General features: G+C 39.2%; 1 protein-coding gene across 2 annotated transcripts in view; it reads left to right on the forward strand.

Annotated features, from left to right (window-relative positions):
* Positions 1-26,955, forward strand: part of VASH2 (vasohibin 2) — a 190,673-nt gene that overhangs the window by 84,226 nt on the left and 79,492 nt on the right. For both annotated transcript variants that reach the window (XM_053712470.1, XM_053712469.1), the window contains exon 5: positions 1,337-1,411. In XM_053712470.1, coding sequence (XP_053568445.1) covers positions 1,337-1,411 — 75 coding nt within the window. The remainder of the gene's footprint in view (positions 1-1,336; positions 1,412-26,955) is intronic.

Here is a 26,955-nt window from a genome sequence, read left to right on the forward strand (position 1 = left end):
TTGACCTTCCCTTTAAGATTTTATTTGAGTGGAGCACTTTATAGAGGCAGTTGGATTCCGGTATCTTTCACATTAGAACTCTACGCACAACTCTAAGTGGCACAAATCTTTATAAATGCTGCAATGCTTGAGTTGCAATGTTGTGGAATTATTTTTTTCATGAGTTTTAAAAATGGGTTTTATTGAATCTTCATTAAGAAAAAAGACTGAAAATGATGCCACAGAGTTGTTTTTACTGACAAGCCTCATGTACATAAAAACTGCAGAAAAAGCATAAGCTGTACAATCTGGTAGCACGCGGCTGTCATGTAACACATTATCTGCTGTTGTCACTGTCACTACATAAATGTTGATATTATTATTAAAACTTATTTGTGCGTTTCTGTCATTGTGCAGAACATTCTCTCTGTTAGCTGACTGCAGATTTTCCATCAGAAACTTTTATAAGAACCCAAACATATAATTCTCTCACACTTGTAGCACTATCGGTGATCTCTAGCCAAGCTTGCAGCTGTATTCTGTCCTGAAAAAGAGGAGGGGGGGGGTGTTGGTCGGAAATCTTCCAACAGGGCTTGTGACTGTATGAAAACACAGCCAGGAAGACAGCTGACAATGTAGAATAGCTGACACACAAAGGTTTTCTTATAGTAGAAATACCCATGTGTACTTAATTCCTTAAGGCATCTAGTGACCTCTTTATACAAGTTATTTGTCTCATCTGCAGAGCTCTAGGTTAAGGGGGGGTATGGGGAGGTGTGTGAATGTAATCTATATATATAGTGTGTGTGTTTTATTTATTTATATATATATATATATATATATATATATATATATATATATACATTGTGTGTGTGTTTTATATACATATATATAAATATATATGCGTTTGTGTATATATATATATATATATATATACACATATATATATATATATATATATATATATATATATATATATACTCTATTTAACTAACAGTTTATTGATAGATATATGCTCATCATTTGCTTATCCTTTTATTAACATTGGATTATCAGAGAACCAGAATAATTTCTAATTGTCATTTGATCAATCATACATTATTCATTCATTGTATACCTTTATGTTTATTTTTTGAGTACTGATTGCGCCTTTTTTCTCACACACACACACATATATATATATACAGGGCATGGAAAATGATCACTATGGTTTACTAGTCAGGGGTTAAAAGCTACTATCCCAGAGGGTCCAGTAGTAGTTCACTAAATGTTAAGGATAGGAAAAAGTAAAATTTCGTCCTTGACCGCTGGAAATGTTAAGTCCTGCGTGTGTTGTTTATGGCTCATTTTCTTCCAGATTGATGGAGACTGCGCGGGAGATGACACGAGAATCTTTACCTATCAAATGTCTGGAAGCAGTTATACTGGGAATGTATCCTTTTATGGGCAGATTAATGAATAAATTAACAAGTAATGAAGGCCTTGCCAAGATATGTTCTAAAATCTGTTTTTCACAAAACCAAACCAAATGTTCCACCCTGTTAACACAATTCTAGGCTTCTCCTATCTCTGATTGTACTTACATTAATATGTTTAAGCAGTCAAGGACAATAATATTACTAATAGCAATAATATAAAAGTGTTATTTATGTAGAGCTTTTCTCTCCACCAAAGGGGACTCATAAAACCTACAGCACAGGTCTGGGTTATTGACTAATAATATTCTGCAGATAAGCAATAATTATTATTACTAAGATAAAAATATCTTGTTATTCTAATATTTTTTAAACGGATACTAAACCCAAATTTTTTCTTTCATGATTCAGATAGAGCATGCAATTTTAAGCTTTCTAATTTAGTCCTATTGTCAATTTTTCTTTATTCTCTTGCTATCTTTATTTAAAAAGCAGGAATGTAAAGCTTAGGAGCAGACCCATTTTAGGTTGCTTGATAGTGCTTGCTGAGCAGGCGGACACATCGCCGAAAATCAACCCGATCGAGTACAATCGGGTTGATTGATACCTCCCTACTGGTGACCGATTGGCCGCGAATCTGCAGGGGGCCGGCTTTGCACCAGCAGCTCACAAGAGCTGCTGTTGCAATGCTGAATATGAAGAGCGTATTGCTCTCCGCATTCAGCGAGGTCTGGCGGACCTGATCCGCACTGTCGGATCAGGTCTACCAGACCTTTGATAAATATCCCCCTATATATTAGATACCATGATCATCGGTATAGGATATTTTCGTCTCAAGCTTTAATACTGTGTGAAACAGCTGTCTGAACACAATAGCGTAGATTCCAGTCTCTTAGCGTTTACTGTGGAAAAAACATAAAATCAAAAGCTCAACGAGTGCATTATTTGGTTTACCTGTCCAATGGAAGCACATCATTTAGCCTGCATGAGTTATGTAGATAATATTTCTGAAACATCTAGATTTTCTACATTTGGGGCTCCATTTATCATTCCAATTCTCCTATATTTCCTCCTAAAAATGTGCATGAGAAATAATGCCCCTATTTATCATTCGAAAATGCACCTCAAAATTGGTCAAGTTCAACCGTAAAAATGTTGTACTCTGTTTCCATTCTCCTTTGAGAATAAAATTTAGATTCTTTTAGTCATATTTAATATAGTTCTCCTCATTAATTCACCTATTAACAAATGTATCATTTAGATTCTCCTGCAGGACAATATAAAATAGACAGCACTATAAAGAAGAATATGCACAGATACTGATCTAAAAATCCAGTTTAAAAACTTACTTAGAAGCTTCCAGGTAACACTGTTGCTGAGGTTAGCTGGTACACCCAGTGAAAGGGGCTGGAAAATCCTGAAGAAAAGACACTCCCCCCTACCTTCCCTGCATATGAAAAGGCAGATTATACAAACAGGAGCCTGCAGGAGTCTGTAAACGCTTTTATACATCTGACACTTTGGGACTTGGTTAGGAGTCTGAAAATCACCACAATGTTAATAAAAAAATAAGCTATACATTATTACAAAAACACTCCCAGATGGGCTATATAAATGGATCATCTACAAAACCTTTATGCAAAGAAAAATCTAGCGTACAATGTACCTTTAAAGGGCCATTATACACTCATTTTTTCTTTGCATAAATGTTTTGTAGATGATCTATTTATAAAGCCCATAAAGTTTGTTTTTTTTAAAAATGTACAATTTTGCTTATTTTTAATTAACATTGCTCTGATTTTCAGACTCCTAACCAAGCCCCAAAGTTTTATTTGAATACCGTCAGCTACCTTCTCCAGCTTGCTCCTGTTTGTGTAAAGGGTCTTTTCATATGCAAAAGAAGGGGGGAGGGGGGGAGTGTCTTATTTCCCACTAAGTACGTTTTTAAACCATTTTATACTGGATTTTTATATCAGTATCTGTGCATCTTATTCTTTATAGTAGTGTCTATTACATGCAGTTATATGAAAATGAGTGTATACTGTCCCTTTAAAGTTCTCCATAGCTGCTGTGGAGAAAAGCTTTAGAAATCTATTCTCTACCAGTTGTAGAAGCAATGTTACCAAAAAACAGGCTCTACAAGGTGCTAAAATAATATATAACAAAGTGCAATAATAATGTTTATTGGAGCCCAATAATAATTTATATTGGAATGCAAAAATATTATGTATTGTGGTGATAAAAAAATTATATAATGAAGCGCAAAAATTATATCTATCTGTGGCATAAAAATAATATGCAAAAGAAGCGCTAAAATTGAAACACAAAAACAATGAAAATGTAGATCTATTTTCTTACATGACAGTTTGTTGCAAAGGGGCATTAACAAAGCTATTAGGAAGGCTGTATAAAGATTTCTATTGGCTTACATATGACTGATAGGGAGAATAGTTGCTTATTTTCAGTGATAAATAAGGTGCAGATACTAATCTGACTAGAGAAATTTAGCTTTAGTTCTCAGCTCTCCTATGGAGAAACACAAAGAAAAAAACTGCTTCTTTTTGATAAATTTGAGCGCACAGATGCGCTTCTCTTAAGGAGAGATGAAGAAAACACTTGGGAGAATTACAAGAATTCTCATTTTGTTTGATAAATTGAGCGCTTGGACTGAGGAAAAGATAAAGCCTACAAAAAAGAAGAATTTTTGCAAACAAACACAGACTTAAAAATAATCAGTCAATTAGAAATATTGTGCAAAAAAAAGATAGCAACCAAATAATGCACTCATTGATCAATGTTTATTAAAGTGTCAGTAAACCTAAAAAATAATGTTATATAATTCTGCACATAGTGCAGAATTATATAACATTATTTTAGTGCTATCGTTATAAAAGCTTTTATTCCCTTTTAATTTTTATAAAATATGCCCGTTTTACAGACCCGCTCTCTGCTGAGCAGGTCTGTTTTTTTTACACAGCGCATCGGGCCAGCTGTATAGTCACAGCCCGGCCCGACCGCGCCATAACAATAAGTGCAGCTCGCTCCTGCTCTGTCTGACAGCAGGAGCGAGCTGCACTTAATGTTATGGCACGGTCGGGCCGGGCTGTGACTATACAGCTGGCCCGATGCGCTGTGTAAAAAAAACAGACCCACTCAGCAGAGAGCAGAGAGCGGGTCTGTAAAACGGGCATATTTTATAAAAATTAAAAGGGAAAAAAGCTTTTATAACGATAGCACTAAAATAATGTTATATAATTCTGCACTATGTGCAGAATTATATAACATTATTTTTTAGGTTTACTCTCCCTTTAATACTCTAGTAGATTTGAAAATCCTTTTCAATTTTACACAAACAATAACAACAGTGGATTCTATTTTTAGCCAAAAATAGATCTAATCCCTTTTTAAAGTTCTCTATTTCATTGTAGCGTTTTCTCTTTCCTTGTGGTCACTTGCAATTGCAGTTCTTGACCTGTGTAATTAACCCTTTCATATAATTTTGTATAATTGCACAGGGTACATCAGACATTTGTTTGTCACTATAGCACAATATAAGATTTGGAGTCTGGAAACAAGTGTAGATTATTTCATTGTGAGGAGCAGAACTTTTCTTTAGCTCTTGAGTTTTCACTGTTCATTTGTATTCAAAACCAGTAGAATAATGTGTTTTTTTTCTTATGGATTGATATGGCTTTAAATCTGAAAACAGCTTATCACATTGCAAAAACATGTTCAGAGAGTTCTTCTAACAGACTGGAATAGAGATCACTGTTTGAAAATCACAACTGTATGCCATGTGGATTTACTATACTTAACACATGTTCACTTTAAACTTCTTGCTACATAAGGAATTTAAAAGAATGCAACATCAGATATTTATAAAAATGCTTTAAGCATCAAAGACTTTTTACCCAAGGAAAATGTGCAGCCTGCAGTTCAAAGCTACAGGCAGATTTGAAAGGGAAACATGAAGTCACCATTAAACATTCAGGGCTAGATTACAAGTGGAGCACAATATTGTGCTTACGCGAGTGTGATATTTGCACTCAACTCAGTAATATCACGCACGTAAATGTGTGCTGGTATTACAAGTGAGGCGCAAAGGAAACGCAACCTTGCATTCGTATTGCCCGGGAGCCTTGCGCTCACGAAAGCGCGCCTCCATAGGCTCCAATGGGAGCCTCATTTTCATGCCATCAGACACGGCAAACCACTTAGCGCAGTGCAGGGGGCAAATCACGCAGCGCTGGGAAGCACATTTTTTTTATATGTCTATGAAAATATATATGTGTGTTATTATGTGTATATACGCATATTAACACATAAATATATACAGGTATGTATATAAGCATAGACATATATAGTTAGAATGAAAACACAGTCCCCCGTTCACCTAAAATAAAATGGCTATCTTTATTAAACATGTAAATTCACTGTAGTGTAATCTGTATTTTGGGGGCAATTGGGGCATATTTTAACTTTTAACCAGAGGTCTGACCTCTGGTTAATTGCACAAAGTAAAACCACAAGCTCACCGGAGCATTAACCAGCCACTTGTAATGGCTTGTTATTTAACGTGCACATTAAGATAGCGCTCCACTCGTAATCTGGCCCTCATTGTTTAGATAGAGCATGCAGTCTTAAAGGGTCAGCAAAAACATTTTATTATTCCACTGTTGCTTGCATAGGACTATACGTAAAAATGATAGGTGGCTACACACATATGCCTCTTATCAATAGCTCACCAAATGTGTTTAGCAAGGTCCCAATAGTGCATTGCTGCCAGGCAGAGTTTGTCTCTGTAATTTTTATTTGGTAATTCACTGCACTGAGTGAGAACAGCTGCAGCCCCTGTGTGTGCCCAGGAAGTCTATACAATATATCTGGGGCTGCTCTGTCTGTGTACGGTCACTCTGATCCACAAAAAAAAGATTTCTTTCACATATACTGTTTTTGTAGTGTTCATTGTTACGTTTGTATCATCTGTGCTTATCTGATTCATTCTTCTGAAATTCAGCTGCATACATTCTATTTTTAGATATGATGGTCGGCTAATCCATACTTAAATAAGCCTGTGACAAATGTTGCTCAGAATACGTTTTCTGCAGTTGTATGTGACATTACAGAGAATCCCTGGACCGCTTGTTATCCCCACCAGTCATTTGAGGACATGCTGAACGTTCCCTTGCCTTGGAACAATTTCACAATGTGAGATGAAGCCCAGATCTGTTTAGAATTGCTCTCTCGTACCTTATTTGGGGTCAGTGGGCATTTTTTATTTTATTTTTCTAAATGCCTGTAGTGTAATTATTCAGTACGAAGCTGTTCATTTCCAAATAACAAGAATGAGCAGGGACAGTGCAGGCAACCAGTAGCTTTATTTCCTCTTAAAGACACATTCTAAACAGTTTACAGCCTTATTACTATTATTTTTTATATACGTTTATAGAATCCCTTCAATTACATTAGTATATTGCACTGAAACTGAAGTCGGTATAAAAATAACATTAGTTGTGATATCCATTGGAGCTACTAAGTTTTGGCTATTATAAAGCAAATTGTCTTTGAAAAACAGCTAGCCAAATGGTCATCCAGCATTAAAGAAATATTAAGCACCATGGGATTGCACTATAAAATTAGAAAAACTATTTTCCTATATGAGGTCATTTGTTTATTTTTATTTGTGTTCCTGTAATTTGATTCTGAAAATTGTAGAGCTTCTAATTCCTGTTAAAAGTTTAAGTGCAGACACCAGACTTTATTTAAAAAAAAAAATAATATAAATAAAATCAAAGTAAACTTAAAAAGAAACAGATTTTGTTTAAAAAAAACTGCAAACAACTTAACTGTTTTCTTGGAAAATGAGCACATTTTCAGTGTAGCCAATGCGTATAGTGACATAAGGATGCTGATATGCATTCTGCCTCTTTTTAGCATGGGCAATAAACTGACTTCCTGTTTTTCTAGCCCTTGCTGAACAGTAAACCAGCTCAACTTGCTCTACAAGATTTACGCCTTCCTGTAGAGACCCCAGCCCTTTAGTGGGGCAGTGACAGGAAGTGATCGACCCTGCACAAATTAAATAAAAAAAGTAAGAAATACCAGATAAAATCCATTTAAAATGATAAAAATAATAATGATTACAATAACCCACTGCTTAGTTTCTTTTTTAATTACAGCAATGAAATAGATTGTTTTATATCCCTCTAATACTGCTTTATTTTACAAAGTTATTGATTGACTTACATAAGCAACTAGTATCATTAAAACATACACTTTGCATATTATTTGCAGGCTAGTTGTTTTTGTGACCTCACCACCCTAACTAGAATGTATTTAATGTCCCTTTAATGCCACTTGCTGAGAAAGGTGCCTCAGAAAGTGTGCATATAAAAAGACTGTGCAAAATGAAATAATGGAAGTAAATTGGAAAGCCTTTTAAAACTGCAAATTAAAGTGTTCCTTTGAAATAAAAAAAAAACCTTTTAAAGAAAGCCGTCAAATAAAAGCACCCAACTTTTTGGTTCAGAACCTGGGTAGTGCCTGCTAATTGGTGGCTACATTTAATAGGAGTAAATTAGAAAGTTGCTTAAAATTGCATGCTCTTTCTGAACCATAAAAGAAACATTTTTAGGTTTCATATCCCTTTAACTTTTTTTAGGGATAAATATTTTTTTTTAGCATATTTAAATAGACCTTAAAGATTTTTTTTTTATACATGCATTGAAACTGCATTGCAAATGATATGTATATATAAAAAAACATTTTAAAAGCTTTTAAATCTGTAATTTCTCCAACATTGGTGTGTCCGGTCCACGGCGTCATCCTTACTTGTGGGAATATCTCTTCCCCAACAGGAAATGGCAAAGAGTCCCAGCAAAGCTGGCCATATAGTCCCTCCTAGGCTCCGCCCACCCCAGTCATTCTCTTTGCCGTTGCACAGGCAACATCTCCACGGAGATGGTTAAGAGTATGTGGTGTTTAGTTGTAGTTTTTTATTCTACTATCAAGAGTTTGTTATTTTAAAATAGTGCTGGTATGTACTATTTACTCTGAAACAGAAAAAGATGAAGAATTCTGTTTAAGATGATTTTAGCGGACAGTAACTAAAATCCTTTGCTGTTTCCACATAGGACTGTTGAGATGTAGTAACTTCAGTTGGGGGAAACAGTTAGCAGACTTTTCTGCTTAAGGTATGACTAGCCATATTTCTAACAAGACTGTGTAATGCTGGAAGGCTGTCATTTCCCCTCATGGGGACCGGTAAGCCATTTTCTTAGTCTCAAGCAGAATAAAGGGCTTAATATGGGCTATAAAACTGGTAGACACTTTTATGGGCAAAATTGATTGCTTTATTTGGGCATTTTATACATGTTTATGCTGGTTTTTCACATTTATAAACTTGGGGAACGTTTTTTTTTAACGTCAGGCACTATGTTAGACACCTTTTCCAGTCAGGAAGGGCCTTCCCAGTTGTAGGCTGAGCCTCATTTTCGCGCCATTACTGCGCAGTTGTTTTTGAGAGCAAGACATGCAGATGCATGTGTGAGGACCTGAAAATAGTTGGAAAAGTTCCTAGAAGGCGTCATTTGGTATCGTATTCCCCTCTGGGCTTGGTAGAGTCGCAGCAAAGGCTGTAGGGGGTTAAAACTGTAACCGGCTCCGGTTTAGTTATTTTAAGGGTTAAAGCTCTGAAAATTGGTGTGCAATACTTTTAATGCTTTAAGACACTGTGGTAAAATTTTGGTAAATTTTGAACAATTCCTTCATATTTTTTCACATATTCAGTAATAAAGTGTGCTCTGTTTAAAATTTAAAGAGACAGTAACCGTTTTGTTTTAAAACGGTTTTTGTGTTTTACTGACAAGTTTAAGCCTGTTTAACATGTCTGTGCCTTCAGATAAGCTATGTTCTATATGTATGAAAGTCAATGTGTCTCCCCCTTCTAAATTATGTGATAATTGTGCCAAAGCGTCCAAACAAAGTAAGGACAGTACTGTCACAGATAATGAAGTTGCCCAAGATGATTCTTCAGATGAGGGGAGTAGACATGGTTCTACATCATCTCCTTCTGTGTCTACACCAGTTTTGCCCACGCAGGAGGCCCCTAGTACTTCTAGCGCGCCAATGCTTATTACCATGCAACAAGGAGGTGTTATCTACTCTGGATGATTGTGACAACCTGGTCATTCCAGAAAAATTATGCAAGATGGACAAGTTCCTAGAGGTTCCGGTGCACCCCGACGCTTTTCCTATACCCAAGCGGGTGGCGGACATAGTGAATAAGGAATGGGAGAAGCCCGGCATACCTTTTGTTCCCCCTCCTATATTTAAGAAATTATTTCCTATGGTCGACCCCAGAAAGGACTTATGGCAGACAGTCCCTAAGGTCGAGGGGGCAGTTTTTACTCTAAACAAGCGCACTACTATTCCTATCGAGGATAATTGTGCTTTCAAAGATCCTATGGATAAAAAATTGGAGGGTTTGCTTAAAAAGATTTTTATACAGCAAGGTTACCTTCTTCAACCCATTTCGTGCATTGTTCCTGTCACTACAGCAGCGTGGTTCTGGTTCGAGGAACTAGAAAAGTCGCTCAGTAGAGAGACTCCATATGAGGAGGTTATGGACAGAGTTCACGCACTTAAGTTGGCTAACTCCTTTATTTTAGATGCCGCTTTGCAAATAGCTAGATTAGCGGCGAAAAATTCAGGGTTTGCAATTGTGGCGCGCAGAGCGCTTTGGCTAAAGTCTTGGTCAGCGGATGTATCATCCAAGACAAAATTGCTTAATATCCCCTTCAAGGGTAAAACTCTCTTTGGGCCAGAATTGAAAGAGATTATCTCAGACATCACTGGGGGAAAGGGCCACGCCCTCCCACAAGATAGGCCTTTCAAAGCCAAGAATAAGTCTAATTTTCGTTCCTTTCGTAATTTCAGGAACGGACCGGGCTCTAATTCTGCATCCTCTAAGCAAGAGGGTAATACCTCACAGACCAAACCAGCCTGGAAACCGATGCAAGGCTGGAACAAGGGTAAGCAGGCCAAGAAGCCTGCCGCTGCTAACAAAACAGCATGAAGGAGTAGCCCCCGATCCGGGACCGGATCTAGTGGGGGGCAGACTCTCTCTCTTTGCTCAGGCTTGGGCAAGAGATGTTCAGGATCCCTGGACGCTAGAAATAGTTTCTCAGGGTTATCTTCTGGAATTCAAGGAACTACCCCCAAGGGGAAGGTTCCACATGTCTCACTTATCCTCAAACCAAATAAAGAGACAGGCATTCTTACATTGTGTAGAAGACCTGTTAAAGATGGGAGTGATACACCCAGTTCCAACGGCGGAACAAGGAATGGGATTTTACTCAAATCTGTTTGTAGTTCCCAAAAAAGAGGGAACTTTCAGACCAATCCTGGATTTAAAGATCCTAAACAAATTTCTCAGAGTACCATCGTTCAAGATGGAAACCATTCGAACGATTCTACCCACAATTCAGGAAGGTCAATTTATGACTACCGTGGATCTAAAGGATGCGTATCTACATATCCCTATCCACAAAGAACATCATCAGTTCCTAAGGTTCGCCTTTCTGGACAAACATTACCAGTTTGTGGCACTCCCATTCGGGTTAGCCACTGCTCCAAGGATTTTCACAAAGGTACTCGGATCCCTTCTAGCGGTTCTAAGACCAAGGGGCATTGCAGTAGTACCGTACTTGGACGACATTCTAGTACAAGCGTCGTCTCTTTCAAAGGCAAAGGCTCACTCAGACATCGTTCTGGCCTTTCTCAGATCTCACGGATGGAAGGTGAACATAGAAAAAAGTTCCCTGTCTCCGTCGACAAGAGTTCCCTTCTTGGGAACAATAATAGATTCCTTAGAAATGAGGATTTTCTTGACAGAAGTCAGAAAGTCAAAACTTCTAAACGCTTGTCAAGTTCTTCATTCTATTCCTCGTCCTTCCGTAGCTCAGTGCATGGAAGTAGTAGGTTTGATGGTTGCAGCAATGGACATAGTTCCTTTTGCGCAAATTCATCTAAGATCATTACAACTGTGCATGCTGAAACAGTGGAATGGGGACTATACAGACTTGTCTCCAGTGATTCAAGTAGATCAGAAGACCAGAGACTCACTCCATTGGTGGCTAACCCAGGATCACCTATCCCAGGGAATGAGCTTCCGCAGTCCAGAGTGGGTCATCGTCACGACCGACGCCAGCCTAGTGGGCTGGGGCGCTGTCTGGGAATCCCTGAAAGCTCAGGGACTGTGGTCTCGGGAAGAGTCTCTTCTCCCGATAAACATTCTGGAACTAAGAGCGATATTCAATGCTCTCAGGGCTTGGCCTCAGCTAGCAAAGGCCAGATTCATAAGATTCCAATCAGACAACATGACGACTGTTGGGTATCTCAATCATCAGGGGGGAACAAGGAGTTCCCTAGTGATGAAAGAAGTGACCAAAATAATACAATGGGCGGAGAATCACTCCTGCCACCTATCTGCGATCCACATCCCAGGTGTGGAAAACTGGGAAGCGGATTATTTGAGTCGTCAGACATTCCATCCGGGGGAGTGGGAACTCCACCCGGAGATCTTTGCCCAGTTGACGGAACTATGGGGCATTCCAGATATGGATCTGATGGCGTCTCGTCAGAACTTCAAGGTTCCTTGCTACGGGTCCAGATCCAGGGATCCCAAGGCGACTCTAGTGGATGCACTAGTAGCGCCTTGGACCTTCAACCTAGCTTATGTGTTTCCACCGTTTCCTCTCATTCCCAGGCTGGTAGCCAGGATCAAATAGGAGAGGGCCTCGGTGATCTTGATAGCTCCTGCGTGGCCACGCAGGACTTGGTATGCAGACCTGGTGAATATGTCATCGGTTCCACCATGGAAGCTACCTTTGAGACAGGACCTTCTTGTTCAGGGTCCATTCGAACATCCAAATCTGGTCTCCCTCCAGCTGACGGCTTGGAGATTGAACGCTTGATTCTATCAAAGCGTGGGTTTTCAGATTCCGTGATAGATACTCTGGTTCAAGCCAGAAAACCGGTAACTAGAAAGATTTACCATAAAATATGGAAAAGATATATCTGCTGGTGTGAATCCAAGGGATTCCCATGGAATAAGATAAAGATTCCTAGGATTCTTTCCTTTCTACAAGAAGGTTTGGATAAAGGATTATCTGCGAGTTCTCTAAAGGGACAGATTTCTGCTTTATCTGTCCTACTACACAAACGACTGGCAGTTGTGCCAGATGTTCAAGCATTTGTTCAGGCTTTGGTTAGGATCAAGCCTGTTTACAGACCTTTGACTCCTCCCTGGAGTTTAAATCTAGTTCTTTCAGTTCTTCAAGGGGTTCCGTTTGAACCTTTACATTGCATAGATATTAAGTTGTTATCTTGGAAAGTTTTGTTTTTGGTTGCTATTTCTTCTGCTAGAAGAGTTTCTGAGTTATCTGCTCTACAGTGTACTCCACCCTATCTGGTGTTCCATTCAGATAAGGTTGTTCTGCGTACTAAGCCTGGTTTTCTACCAAAGGTTGTTTCCAACAAAAATATTAATCAGGAGATAGTTGTACCTTCTTTGTGTCCGAATCCAGTTTCAAAGAAGGAACGTTTGCTACACAATTTAGATGTAGTCTGTGCTCTAAAGTTCTACTTAGAAGCTACAAAAGAGTTCAGACAAACTTCTTCTCTGTTTGTCGTCTATTCTGGTAAAAGGAGAGGTCAAAAAGCAACTTCTACCTCTCTTTCCTTTTGGCTTAAAAGCATCATCCGATTGGCTTATGAGACTGCCGGACGGCAGCCTCCTGAAAGAATCACAGCTCACTCCACTAGGGCTGTAGCTTCCACATGGGCCTTCAAGAACGGGGCTTCTGTTGATCAGATATGTAAGGCAGCGACTTGGTCTTCACTGCACACTTTTGCCAAATTTTACAAATTTGATACTTTTGCTTCTTCGGAGGCTATTTTTAGGAGAAAGGTTTTGCAAGCCGTGGTGCCTTCCGTTTAGGTGACCTGATTTGCTCCCTCCCTTCATCCGTGTCCTAAAGCTTTGGTATTGGTTCCCACAAGTAAGGATGACGCTGTGGACCGGACACACCAATGTTGGAGAAAACAGAATTTATGCTTACCTGATAAATTACTTTCTCCAACGGTGTGTCCGGTCCACGGCCCGCCCTGGTTTTTTTAATCGGGTCCGATGAATTATTTTCTTTAACTACAGTCACCACGACACCCTATGGTTTCTCCTATTTTTTCCTCCTGTCCGTCGGTCGAATGACTGGGGTGGGCGGAGCCTAGGAGGGACTATATGGCCAGCTTTGCTGGGACTCTTTGCCATTTCCTGTTGGGGAAGAGATATTCCCACAAGTAAGGATGACGCCGTGGACCGGACACACCGTTGGAGAAAGTAATTTATCAGGTAAGCATAAATTCTGTTTTTGTTAGTAAAATCAGCTTTTTCTGCAGTTGTTTATCTTATCTTCTCTGCTGAGGTTATTTAGAAACAGATATAAGTGAGCTCCACAATCAGTCACTGTGCAGCATGTAGGATGGTGTGAATTCTGTAGGAGGAGCTTCACAAAGCTACATTTAAATTAGAAGAAAAGTTGACAAAATAATTTAAGTATATCTTAAAGGGATATGAAACCCAAAATTGTATTCTGTGATTCAGACCGTTCCCTTGGTATTCTTTGTTGAAGATCTACTTAGGCAGGTGCCTGGAGCAGTACATTGCAGGAAATAGTGCTCTATCTAGTGATCTTGCAAATCGATAACAATCTTGCAACACAGCTGCCATATAGTGCTTCAGGCAAATGCACGTACGCTCCTGAGCTTATGGCTCTGCTATTCAACAAAAGATACCAAGAGAATGAAGAACATTTGATAATAAAAGTACATGTAAAAGTATCATTCTCTGTTGGAATCGTGTCCCTTGAATTTGTGGCACAGAAACATGCTACAAATGATTGTATTACGATATGCTTTTTATGATGCATGCCCTGTTACAAAATGCTCTGGTGTTGTCACCTTAAATAATACGGCACAGTGTGCTAGAATGGTACCCCCTAGTCTAGCAGTAAGGTTTAGCCATGTATACAGTTGCTAAGATACCAGCAGAAAAGAAGCTCACAAAACAGTTCACAGTTTATGTGAGATGAGTGGATTAGTGACTTGTCATTTTAATCAGGTCACCTTCCAGACTGCTTCACTGGCATTTACTGTGTGATTTATTTCCAGCACATTTTTATCTGTGGGATAAAGTGACATTCAAATAAAAATGTAATACCCCATTAGGTTACAAGTGGCGCGCTAACTGTAAGGGGGTATTTTGTGACTCTTTGTAGGCAATGTAAAACGTGCATGTATTATGAGTTGAAAGTAAACGTTTGTGCGTCGGGTTAGCACAACTTACATTTAGCCGCCAATCAGCAAGCTCTACCCAGGTGCTGAACCAAAAATGGGCCGGCTCCTAAGCTTATATTGCAAATAAAGATACAAAGAGAATGAAGACAAATTTATAATAGGAGTTGCTTAAAATTGCATGCTCTATCTGAATCACGAAAGAAAAAAGTTAGGTTTCATATCCCTTTAATTTACATTTAGGAATATAATTCAAGTTTAACTGAAAGAAGTTTCCTAATTTGAATCTCCAGAATCAAATGGAATAGTGCTCAGAATCCCCAAAAGGCTAAAGATTATATACATTATCATATTTATAATGTGTTATGTATCACAAATGCAAATCCTGAATACATATGTTCATATAAAACATCAGCAAAAAATATCAACAAAATTATGCAAATCAAAATATCTGAGATAATATTGAACATCACAACTGACAATAGGAGTCAAGATGGAATTATGGCATCCAGACAAAAAAGATGAATATATCCAAAAATGTTTTTCTGGTATTCACAGTTTAGTTTGATGAAGATGGATAGACAATGTGGTTTTTACAGCTAAAGATAACAGGTGATGTCCGTTCCTATACTTGGCATCTGAAGAAATAATAAATACTGGGGGAAATGATCTGAATATGTTAGGTATCATTTTTGTTGTTGATAATTTTTGCTGATGTTTTTTATGAACATAGATACAGTATTTTGTAATACATTTGTGATACATCCCACTTATTATATAGCACATTTTTTCTAGTAAGATAATGAGCATATTCATCTTTTCGCCACCTCTGAACCCTATAGTATTCAGTTAATCTTCAGTTCTGGATCACCAATGCACTACTGGTCCTGAGCAGACTTTATCTGGACTGAGCTAGGCTTACTGGGCTAGTAACAGGGTATTTATACGTAACAATATCATATCTGAGTGTATTCCAGTACCATGGAAGAGCCACCATGCAATAAGCTTGGTGTGGGAACACTACATATTACTCCTTTACATGGCATTTTATGAGTTATAAGCATTTATAATATGTCCCTATAGCATGGCTAGTAAAATGGGATTAACTAATATTAAACAAGAGCTTTGAATATTTAAAGGGACACTAAAGTCAAAATTAAATATTCATGATTCAAATAAAGAATACAGTTTTCAGAAACTTTCAAATTTACTTTATCAAACCGAGCAATCTTTTTATATGCACACTTTACGAGGCACTGGCTCCTACTGAGCATGTGCAAGAGATCACATTGTATACATATGAGTCTGTGATTTGTCACATGATACATGACTGGCAAATTAAAGAAAGTTTGAAATTTATTAAGAAAAAAAATTATGTTGCTCATTTCAAATTCAGAGTAAGTGATGTTGCATTGTCAATTTATTATTCACTTTTTGATTATGCGATTACTTTATTTTAATGGTCCATCACAGTGGGAAAAAAATAATAATAATTATTATATATATATATATTTATTTTTTTTAAATGTTGATTTAGGAAAAGGATAAAGAAAAAGTGAAAGGAGTCATCTCCATAATTACACTACTACTATTTGCATATCACCTCATTCAGTCAAAAAATATAGTGTGTGTATATGTGTATGTATATATAAATATAAATATATATATATATATATATATATATATATACACACACGTTGATTGGAGTAGCCATGTTAGTCCAGAGATTTATTGAGCAATGATTTGATACTTTTTTTTTTATTGGACTAACTATACATTTATAAGTTGACAAGATTTCGGAAGAATAACTTCCTTTCTCAAGTCTGAAGCAATACTGACCAATTCAATGGAATGTACAGATTATATCTTAAAACACAGGATGGCTAAAAAAACAGAAAGTCTTACAGAGGTCTGTGTGCAGGGGGAGGTTGTAAAAATATATACAGTATCTCACAAAAGTGAGTACACCCCTCACATTTTTGTAAATATTTGATTATATCTTTTCATGTGACAACACTGAATAAATGACACTTTGCTACAATGTAAAGTAGTGAGTGCACAGCCTGTATAACAGTGTAAATTTGCTGTCCCCTCAAAATAACTCAACTCACAGCCATTAATGTCTAAACCGTTGGCAACAAAAGTGAAAAAAATCAGGCTTCCTCCAATCACAGATCCCCCCCCCCCCCGGGGGGAATCTTGGCCTTTTGGACTCACGAAGACGGCTTGCGACGGGCGGAGGAAGTGCTGGAGCGGCTACCAGGATTAAAAGGTAAGTTTTTGAAGAAAATGAGTGAAATGTCAATTTTGATGAATTAAAGTGCCCTTGTTTTTAATAGGTTTATTAAAAACTGGACACTAATTCATTAAAATGGACCTTCACTTTAAGGTCAGTCCAGCGCCAAAATACCAGGCAATTTATCTCTGAACAAGGAACTCGGCAACCCCAGATGATCATTTCGGCCTTTATTGGGCCTTGTCAGTGAGGTTTAGCCATATTCCTCTAAGCACACTGAGCAAGCAGTCCACGTCTGGTTGCCACTTTTTCCCTTAGGGGTATATAATACACAGAGAGAGAAGCGCACTCTCAGGAACAAACTACCAGCTTAATAAATTGTTAGCCTGCTCTTTGGCGATATACCCCCTTGGTGCAGCCTCTTTTTAGCCCAGTAATGCTTTTTCAAAAATTAGAACTTTCCTGTAGTATATCTGTGAAGAGTTTAGGGTGTGTGGAACTCAGAATGCAGGAACAGATACACAGAACAACAAAAGTCTTTTGAAAGCTTTACTGATTGATAAGCAAAACAACTATTGGTAGTTCAGCCTGAAGATCACAGAAACTGCAAGTTTGAACGTAGGCCTTATGCACAACACTAAAGTCCAATACAAGGTTCAGAATTCTATTAAGTAGATTGCAGTAACCAAGTCCAATAGACACAGATGTTTGAATTGAACACAGAATACCTGATAGGTGCAGCTGGTGATGAAGGCTGTCAATGGTAAGGTAGACGCATGTTTCTCAGTAGGCACAGGATACCCAGTGGGTACTGTTGGTGAGACTGTCACGGGATACCAGATAGGTACAGAAAGCACAGCTTGTTTGAGGAGGGTTGTCACTGGTATGGTAAGCACAGTATACGTGGTGTCTGGAGCAAGTTGAGCATACACAGGTACAAGGTAAGTAGGCTTGGTCTCTGGAGCAAGGTGAGCAAACACAGGTATCCGGTAAGTGCTTGGTCTCAGGAGCAAGGTGAGCATAGGCAGGTATCAGGTAAGTATGCTTTGGTCTCAGGAATAAGGTGCACATACACAGGTATCAGGCAAATATACGTGGCATCTGAAGCAAGGTAAGTATACTTGGTCTCTGGAGCAAGGTGAACATAGGCAGGTGCAAGGTATGTATGCTTGGTCTCTGGAGCAAGGAGAGCATACAAAGGTATCAGGTAAGTATGCTTTGGACTCAGGAGCAAGGTGACCATACACATGTATCATGCAATTAGACTTTGGTCTCAGGAGCAAGATGAGCATACACAGGTATCAGGTAAGTATGCTTTGGTCTCAGGAGTCAGGAACAAGGTAGGTAAGGCAATAACTTAGCTCAAAGGAATGAGTGAGCTTCTATAAGAACTTCCACACCTGAGTCCTCCTGGTAGGAGTTCCTGTAATTAGGATGTGGCCGCGCACACTTAAAGTGAAAGTCAACGATAGCATTTTTGAAACGCTAGGGTTGACTGTTGAAACAAATAAAGGGCATTTTTATTCATGAAGTATAAGTTACTTCATGCAGAAAGCTTCTTTATTTGTTTCAACAGATCGCCGTTCTTTTTTACCTCTTAGCAAATAGTTGTGCGGTAAATCCGGGTCCCATGGGCGCCAAACCGGATTTACTGCATGGCTATTGGCTAAGAGGTGAAAACGTCACCTCTTAGCAAAAAAATTTTTGGCCATGGGCTGCCGTAGCAGCTAAGAACGGAGAACGGTAGAAACTAATAAAGCCACTTTCTGCATGAAGCATCTTTTACTTTATGAATGAAAGTGCCCTTTATTTGTTTCAACAGTCAACCCTAGCGTTTCAAAACGCTATGGCTGACTTTCACTTTAAAAGAGCTGCAGCCACAGCTGAAGACAGAGACAGGAAGGTCAGAATCTCGGCATCCCACCACGTGGGACTCTGAGATTGAAGTCGGAGGGCCGGTCCGGGGACAGGGCTCTCCAGGTAAGTACCCTTATAATATTCGTCTGATCCCACCTATTAATGTCTGTCTAACACTGAAATACCAGGCAATTCCTCTTTGAACAAGGAACACAGCCACCTCAGATGATCACTTTGGCTTTATCTATCTATCTATCTATCTATCTATCTATCTATATATATATATATATATATATATATAAAATTTTATTTTTTTAAGACGACTGAAGTAAGTCCTTTCCCATGCTGATTTATTTATGTAGTGAATATGTTGGTCTCGCGCTTCAGTAATTTAGGTGATGTCACACAGAGAACCATCTGCTCGTCTTATTATACTCCTTTAACATTACATTTGTGGCATAGTGGGATGTTCCTCCGTGGGAGGAGGTAACTGAAGTCTTTGTGTTGTGTTAACAGATCCTTATTCAAGTGAAACAAAAATTATATAGCATAGACGAAAATGTTCATAGAACAGTTGCTTTGAATTAGCACATTATGTTAACGGTTATGGGAGTCAATACAAAACACTTAAACCCACGTTTAAAGTAACTTGAAAAAGGTCTGCTAAAATAACACCTTGGCTTTATTTGTCTTTACTTTGAATAAATAGACATTTCAGCTTGTTTTCCATTGCGGTGCCAGCCATTTATTTACATCCACATAGTACTTGAGTATGCAGTTACATTAGCAGTATTTAAACATTTAGGCATTTTTTTTTTCTAAAATGTGAAGTAAAACTGTTTAAATAAAATAATATACCAATTTATTTTGAGTATTAAAGGGACAGTCAACACCAGAATTGTTGTTTAAAAAGATAGCTAATCCCTTAATGATCCATTCCCCAGTTTTGCATAACCAACAGTTATAATAATAATCTTTTTACCTCTGTCATTACCTTGTATCTAAAACTCTGCAGACTGCCCCCTTTATTTCAGTTCTTTTCACAGATTTTCATTTTAGCCAATCAGTGTTTACCCCTAGGTAACTTCACGTGCGTGAGCTCAATGTTATCTATATGACACACATGAACTAATGCCTTCTAGTGGTGAAAAACTGTCAACATGCATTCACATAAGATGTGGCCTTCAAGGTCTAATAAATTAGCATATGAGCCTACCTAGGTTTATCTTTCTACTAAGAATACCAAGAGAACAAAGCAAAATTCTAAAAAAAAAAAAAAAAAAAAAAGTAAATTGAAAAGTTGTTTACAATTACATCCCCTATGTGAATCATTAAAGTTTATTTTGGACTTGACTGTCCCTTTAATGCAAATTTGCTTATATATTAATGTAAAGTGAACATAAACAGGAAGTACCTGTCCACCAATAAACATTAGTAGGAAGTGTGTGACACAACAGATACAACAATATTGGTTTCAGTGTAAATTTATACAACCATTAATGGGACACTCAACTCAAAATTAAACTTTCATGATTCAGATAGAGCATGCAGTTTTAAGAGACTTTCCAATCCATTATTTAAATATGCAGCAGCTACTACATAGCACAGGGCGTACATATATGAGCCTGTGATTGGCTGATGGCTGTCGCAGGGGACAGCAAATTGAAATACATTTTTAAATTTGTCAGAATAAAAACCTATTGCTTATTTAAACATCAGAGTATGTGCTATTGCATTGTCATTTTGTTATGCACTTATTTATTATGCAAATCTACAGTATTTAATGATCCCTTAAATACAGTAGAACTGCATAATCAACAAATGCATAATAAAAAGATGCATCTGAATTTCAAATGAGCGGTCATTTTTGTTTTTGTGACAGTTGCTTCCATTTTACAGCCCTGTATCATGTAACTGTCATCAGCCAATCACAAAATACATATGCATATATACTGTAAACTCATTTATATGCTCAGTGTGAGCTAGTGCCTTAGAAAGTGTGAGCATAAAAAGATTGTGTACATTTCTCCAACATTGGTGTGTCCGGTCCACGGCGTCATCCTTACTTGTGGGATATTCTCTTCCCCAACAGGAAATGGCAAAGAGTCCCAGCAAAGCTGGCCATATAGTCCCTCCTAGGCTCCGCCCACCCCAGTCATTCTCTTTGCCGTTGCACAGGCAACATCTCCACGGAGATGGTTAAGAGTTTTTTGGCGTTTAAATGTAGTTTTTATTCTTCTATCAAGTGTTTGTTATTTTAAAATAGTGCTGGTATGTACTATTTACTCTGAAACAGAAAAGGATGAAGATTTCTGTTTGTGAGAGGAAGATGATTTTAGCAGACAGTAACTAAAATCAATTGCTGTTTCCACATAGGACTGTTGAGATGAAGTAACTTCAGTTGGGGGAAACAGTTAGCAGACTTTTCTGCTTAAGGTATGACTAGCCATATTTCTAACAAGACTGTGTAATGCTGGAAGGCTGTCATTTCCCCTCATGGGGACCGGTAAGCCATTTTCTTAGTCAAACAAACAGAATAAAGGGCTTAATATGGGCTAAAAAGCTGGTAGACATTTTTATGGGCTAAATAGATTGCTTTATTTGGGCATATTATTCAGATTTAGGCTAACAATTGGCATTTATAATCTTGGGGAACGTTTATAAAACGGCAGGCACTGTGTTAGACACCTTTTTCAGTCAGGGGGCCTTTCTAGTTATAGACTGAGCCTCATTTTCGCGCCATTACTGCGCAGTTGTTTTTTGAGAGCAGGGCATGCAGATGCATGTGTGAGGATCTAAAAATCACTGAAAAAGCTTCTAGAAGGCGTCATTTGGTATCGTATTCCCCTCTGGGCTTGGTTGGGTCTCAGCAAAGACTATAGCTGGGACTGTATAGGGGTTAAATTTAAAAACGGCTCCGGTTCCGTTATTTTAAGGGTTAAAGCTCTGAAATTTGGTGTGCAATACTTTTAATGCTTTAAGACACTGTGGTGAAATTTTGGTAATTTTTGAACGATTCCTTCATACTTTTTCACATATTCAGTAATAAAGTGGTTTCTGTTTGAAATTTAAAGAGACAGTAACGGTTTTATTTTAAAACGTTTTTTGTGCTTTGTTGACAAGTTTAAGCCTGTTTAACATGTCTGTACCTTCAGATAAGCTATGTTCTATATGTATGAAAGCCAATGTGTCTCCCCATTTAAATTTATGTGATAATTGTGCCATAGCGTCCAAACAAAGTAAGGACAGTACTGCCACAGATAATAATATTGCCCAAGATGATTCCTCAAATGAGGGGAGTAAACATGATACTACATCATCTCCTACTGTGTCTACACCAGTTTTGCCCATGCAGGAGGCCCCTAGTACATCTAGTGCGCCAATACTTATTACCATGCAACAATTAACGGCTGTAATGGATAACTCCATAGCAAATCTTTTACCCAAAATGCCTACTTATCAGAGAAAGCGCGATTGCTCTGTTTTAAACACTGAAGAGCAAGAGGGCGCTGATGATAATTGTTCTGTCATACCCTCACACCAATCTGAAGGGGCCATGAGGGAGGATGATGGAGAAATCTCAGATTCAGGAAAAATTTGTCATCAAGCTGAACCTGATGTTGTGACATTTAAATTTAAATTAGAACATCTCCGCGCACTGCTTAAGGAGGTGTTATCTACTCTGGATGATTGTGACAACTTGGTCATTCCAGAGAAATTATGCAAGATGGACAAGTTCCTAGAGGTTCCGGTGCCCCCCGACGCTTTTCCTATACCCAAGCGGGTGTCGGACATAGTAAATAAGGAGTGGGAAAAGCCCGGCATACCTTTTGTCCCCCCCCCTATATTTAAGAGGGTAAGCAGGCCAAGAAGCCTGCCACTGCTAACAAAACAGCATGAAGGAGTAGCCCCCGATCCGGGACCGGATCTAGTGGGGGGCAGACTCTCTCTCTTTGCTCAGGCTTGGGCAAGAGATGTTCAGGATCCTTGGGCGCTAGAAATAGTTTCTCAAGGTTATCTCCTGGAATTCAAGGAACTACCCCCAAGGGGAAGGTTCCACAGGTCTCACTTATCCTCAAACCAAATAAAGAGACAGGCATTCTTACATTGTGTAGAAGACCTGTTAAAGATGGGAGTGATACACCCAGTTCCAATAAAGGAACAAGGAATGGGATTTTATTCCAATCTGTTCGTAGTTCCCAAAAAAGAGGGAACGTTCAGACCAATTTTGGATTTGAAGATCCTAAACAAATTTCTCAGGGTACCATCGTTCAAAATGGAAACTATTCGAACGATTCTACCCACCATCCAGGAAAGTCAATTTATGACTACCGTGGATCTAAAGGATGCGTACCTACATATTCCTATCCACAAAGAACATCATCAGTTCCTAAGGTTCGCTTTTCTGGACAAGCATTACCAGTTTGTGGCCCTCCCATTCGGATTAGCCACTGCTCCAAGGATTTTCACAAAGGTGCTAGGGTCCCTTCTAGCGGTTCTAAGACCAAGGGGCATCGCAGTAGTACCTTACTTGGACGACATTCTAATACAAGCGTCGTCCCTGTCAAAAGCAAAGGCTCATACGGACATCGTTCTAGCCTTTCTCAGATCTCACGGATGGAAGGTGAACAAAGAAAAAAGTTCTCTGTCCCCGTCGACAAGAGTTCCCTTCTTGGGAACAATAATAGATTCCTTAGAAATGAGGATTTTTCTGACAGAGGTCAGAAAATCAAAACTTCTAAGCTCTTGTCAAGTGCTTCATTCTGTTCCTCGTCCTTCCATAGCACAGTGCATGGAAGTAGTAGGATTGATGGTTGCAACAATGGACATAGTTCCTTTTGCACAAATTCATCTAAGACCATTACAACTGTGCATGCTCAAACAGTGGAATGGGGATTATACAGACTTGTCTCCAATGATTCAAGTAGATCAAAAGACCAGAGATTCACTCCGTTGGTGGCTGACCCTGGACCATCTGTCCCAGGGAATGAGCTTCCGCAGACCAGAGTGGGTCATTGTCACGACCGACGCCAGTCTAGTGGGCTGGGGCGCGGTCTGGGAATCCCTGAAAGCTCAGGGTCTATGGTCTCGGGAAGAGTCTCTTCTCCCGATAAACATTCTGGAACTGAGAGCGATATTCAATGCTCTCAGAGCTTGGCCTCAACTAGCAAAGGCCAAATTCATAAGGTTCCAATCAGACAACATGACGACCGTTGCATATATCAATCATCAGGGGGGAACAAGGAGTTCCCTGGCGATGAAAGAAGTGACCAAAATAATTCAATGGGCGGAGGATCACTCCTGCCACTTGTCTGCGATCCACATCCCAGGAGTGGAAAATTGGGAAGCGGATTTTCTGAGTCGTCAGACATTCCATCCGGGGGAGTGGGAACTCCATCCGGAAATCTTTGCCCAAATAACTCAATTATGGGGCATTCCAGACATGGATCTGATGACGTCTCGTCAGAACTTCAAGGTTCCTTGCTACGGGTCCAGATCCAGGGATCCCAAGGCGACTCTAGTAGATGCACTAGTAGCACCTTGGACCTTCAACCTAGCTTATGTATTCCCACCGTTTCCTCTCATTCCCAGGCTGGTAGCCAGGATCAATCAGGAGAGGGCCTCGGTGATCTTGATAGCTCCTGCGTGGCCACGCAGGACTTGGTATGCAGACCTGGTGAATATGTCATCGGCTCCACCATGGAAGCTACCTTTGAGACAGGACCTTCTTGTTCAGGGTCCATTCGAACATTCAAATCTGGTCTCCCTCCAACTGACGGCTTGGAGATTGAACGCTTGATTCTATCAAAGCGTGGGTTTTCCGATTCTGTTATAGATACTCTGGTTCAGGCCAGAAAACCTGTAACTAGAAAAATTTACCATAAAATATGGAAAAAATATATCTGTTGGTGTGAATCCAAAGGGTTCCCATGGAATAAGATAAAAATTCCTAAGATTCTCTCCTTTCTACAAGAAGGTTTGGAGAAAGGATTATCTGCAAGTTCTCTAAAGGGACAGATCTCTGCTTTATCTGTCTTACTACACAAAAGACTGGCAGCTGTGCCAGATGTTCAAGCATTTGTTCAGGCTCTGGTTAGGATCAAGCCTGTTTACAGACCTTTGACTCCTCCCTGGAGTCTAAATCTAGTTCTTTCAGTTCTTCAAGGGGTTCCGTTTGAACCTTTACATTCCATAGATATTAAGTTACTATCTTGGAAAGTTTTGTTTTTAGTTGCAATTTCTTCTGCTAGAAGAGTTTCAGAGTTATCTGCTCTGCAGTGTTCTCCGCCCTATCTGGTGTTCCATGCAGATAAGGTGGTTTTGCGTACTAAGCCTGGTTTTCTTCCTAAAGTTGTTTCTAACAAAAATATTAACCAGGAGATAGTTGTACCTTCTTTGTGTCCGAATCCAGTTTCAAAGAAGGAACGTTTGTTACACTATTTGGACGTTGTCCGTGCTCTAAAGTTCTATTTAGAGGCTACTAAAGATTTCAGACAAACATCTTCCTTGTTTGTTGTTTATTCTGGTAAAAGGAGAGGTCAAAAAGCGACTTCTACCTCTCTTTCCTTTTGGCTTAAAAGCATTATCCGATTGGCTTATGAGACTGCCGGACGGCAGCCTCCTGAAAGAATCACAGCTCACTCCACTAGGGCTGTGGCTTCCACATGGGCCTTCAAGAACGAGGCTTCTGTTGACCAGATATGTAAGGCAGCGACTTGGTCTTCACTGCACACCTTTGCCAAATTTTACAAATTTGATACTTTTGCTTCTTCGGAGGCTATTTTTGGGAGAAAGGTTTTGCAAGCTGTGGTGCCTTCCGTTTAGGTAACCTGATTTGCTCCCTCCCTTCATCCGTGTCCTAAAGCTTTGGTATTGGTTCCCACAAGTAAGGATGACGCTGTGGACCGGACACACCAATGTTGGAGAAAACAGAATTTTTGCTTACCTGATAAATTACTTTCTCCAACGGTGTGTCCGGTCCACGGCCCGCCCTGGTTTTTTAATCAGGTCTGATGAATTATTTTCTCTAACTACAGTCACCACGGTACCATATGGTTTCTCCTATATATATTTCCTCCTGTCCGTCGGTCAAATGACTGGGGTGGGCGGAGCCTAGGAGGGACTATATGGCCAGCTTTGCTGGGACTCTTTGCCATTTCCTGTTGGGGAAGAGAATATCCCACAAGTAAGGATGACGCCGTGGACCGGACACACCGTTGGAGAAAGTAATTTATCAGGTAAGCATAAATTCTGTTTTTGATTAAGGGGAGTGAATTGGAAATTTGTTTAAAATTGCATGTTCTATAGGAATCATGTGAGAAAAACAAGTTAAGTTGCTGCCCTTTCACATAAATGACAATATTTTTTGAGTGCAGTGTCCATTTAAAGGGCCATTATAGTTGAAAAATGTTGTGCTCTAATTCTTAAAAGCATTTATTTCTTTCTAATGGTAGTGAGAGTCCACAACCTTACTCTTGGGAATTACTTAACCTGACCACCAGGAGGAGGCAAAGACACCCCACACCAAAGTATCCCTCCTACTTCCCTTTCTCTCTCAGTAGCTCTTTGCCTCTTTAAGGAGAGGGCAAGGATAGAGGTGTCTTTGAAGTTGTTATTTTATCCCTCAATAGAGAGTTTCTGAAAGAGAGAAATGGTCTCTCAATCAGGACATTTTCAACAGATTGGTGGGTCTCTGGGGGTGGCAGCAGATAGACTTAATGGCTTCCCGTTTGAATCACCACTTCCTCAGTACGGGTCGAGGTTGAGAGATCGTCAGGCGGAGCTGGTGGATGCTTTAACAGCTCCTTGTCAGTATCAGTTAGTTTATATCTTTCCCCTAAATGTCCTACTACCGAAGGTAATAGCTTGGTCAAAGCAGAATAGGACTTCTCCCATTCTCATAGCCCTCGCGCGGCTACGTAGAACCTGGTATTCAGACTTGGTCAGGATGTCCAGCCCTCCTCCATGGCGTCTGCCACAGCCACCAAATCAAGGCCCACTTTTCAATCAAAATCTTCAGTCTCTTAGCTTAAATGCATAAAGATTGAACAATTGATTCTTTCTTAGATGGGCTTCTCTGACTCTGATTGCAACCCTGATTCAGGCTCATAAGCT

Source organism: Bombina bombina, chromosome 4, assembly GCF_027579735.1.
Source record: "Bombina bombina isolate aBomBom1 chromosome 4, aBomBom1.pri, whole genome shotgun sequence".
NCBI classification, from domain to species: Eukaryota; Metazoa; Chordata; class Amphibia; order Anura; family Bombinatoridae; genus Bombina; species Bombina bombina.